The sequence below is a fragment of the Eimeria mitis genome, genomic scaffold (assembly GCF_000499745.2).
Source record: "Eimeria mitis Houghton genomic scaffold, Emh_scaff5132, whole genome shotgun sequence".
Taxonomy (NCBI): domain Eukaryota; phylum Apicomplexa; class Conoidasida; order Eucoccidiorida; family Eimeriidae; genus Eimeria; species Eimeria mitis.
In genome coordinates, this window is record NW_013573428.1 from 1 (window position 1) to 1,026 (window position 1,026).

At 60.3% G+C, this 1,026-nt stretch overlaps 1 protein-coding gene across 1 annotated transcript in view; it reads left to right on the forward strand.

Annotated features, from left to right (window-relative positions):
- Nucleotides 1-45: 45 nt before the first annotated feature.
- Nucleotides 46-1,026, forward strand: part of EMH_0080080 (uncharacterized protein) — a gene marked incomplete at both ends in the record, with an annotated part of 3,069 nt that continues 2,088 nt past the window's right edge. The window contains one exon of the mRNA XM_013500213.1: nt 46-1,024. Within this exon, the coding sequence (XP_013355667.1) occupies nt 46-1,024 (979 nt within the window). The remainder of the gene's footprint in view (nt 1,025-1,026) is intronic.

Here is a 1,026-nt window from a genome sequence, read left to right on the forward strand (position 1 = left end):
CAGCAGCAGCAGCAGCAGCAGCAGCAGCAGCAGCAGCAGCAGCAGATGGTTAGCTGTGCCAGTGAAGCAGACGCACGCCATGATGAGGTATATAGGCAGCTGCTGAGCAACGGCTGCAGGCAAACAGCAGCAGCAGCAGCAGAAGCAGCAGCAGCATCTGTCCCGGCTCTTACCCAGCAGCAGCAGCAGCAGCAGCAACGGCTGCTGCTGCAGCAGCAGCAGCAGCAGCAGCAGCAGTCTTTGGTCATCGAAGGGACCTTCACTGCTAGCTGCTGCCCCTCACCAGCAGGCAGCAGCCCGAGGAGCCCTCTTTCTATAAACAAAGCAGCAGCAGCAGCAGCAGCAGCAGCAGCAGCAGCAACAGCAGCAACAGCAGCAGCAGCATCTGCTGGAGCAGCGCAAAAGTCGAAGCTGCAGCAGCAGCAGCAGCAGCAACAGCAGCAGCAACGCCAGTGGCAGCAGCAGCTAGCACACGAAACGGAAAGGCTGTCTCCTAGACCCCCAGCAGCAGCAGCAGCAGCAACAAAAGCGCAGCAGCAGCAGCAGCAGCAGCAGCAGCAGATAGATACACCTCTCTCTACTTGCTCTCGCCAGCTAGTTCTGGATTCCGTGCTGCGGCAGCAGCAGCAGCAGCAGCAGCAGCAGCTAGAGCAGCAGCGCAACCAGCAGCTGCTGCAGCAGCAGCAACAGAAGCTAGAAGAAATCCAAAAGCAGCAGCAGCAGCAGCAGCAGCAGCAGCAGCAGCTAGCAGCAAATGCATGCTCAAGGCCGCCGGGCCCCGCCTCTCTTCTCTTAGCAGAATGCAGGCCCCCCCTGCGGCAGCAGCAGCAGCAGCAGCAGCAGCAGCAGCGGTATTTCCAGCATCAGCAGCAGCACCAGCTCTGCCCTACGTACTGCTCTTACCCGCTGCCGCAGCAGCAGCTGCTGCCGCAGCCGCAGCAGCAGCTGCAGCAGCAGCAGCAGCAGCAGCAACCAATGATGAAAGACAATGCCCCTTTTTTAGCTGCAGCAGCACCAACAGCAGCA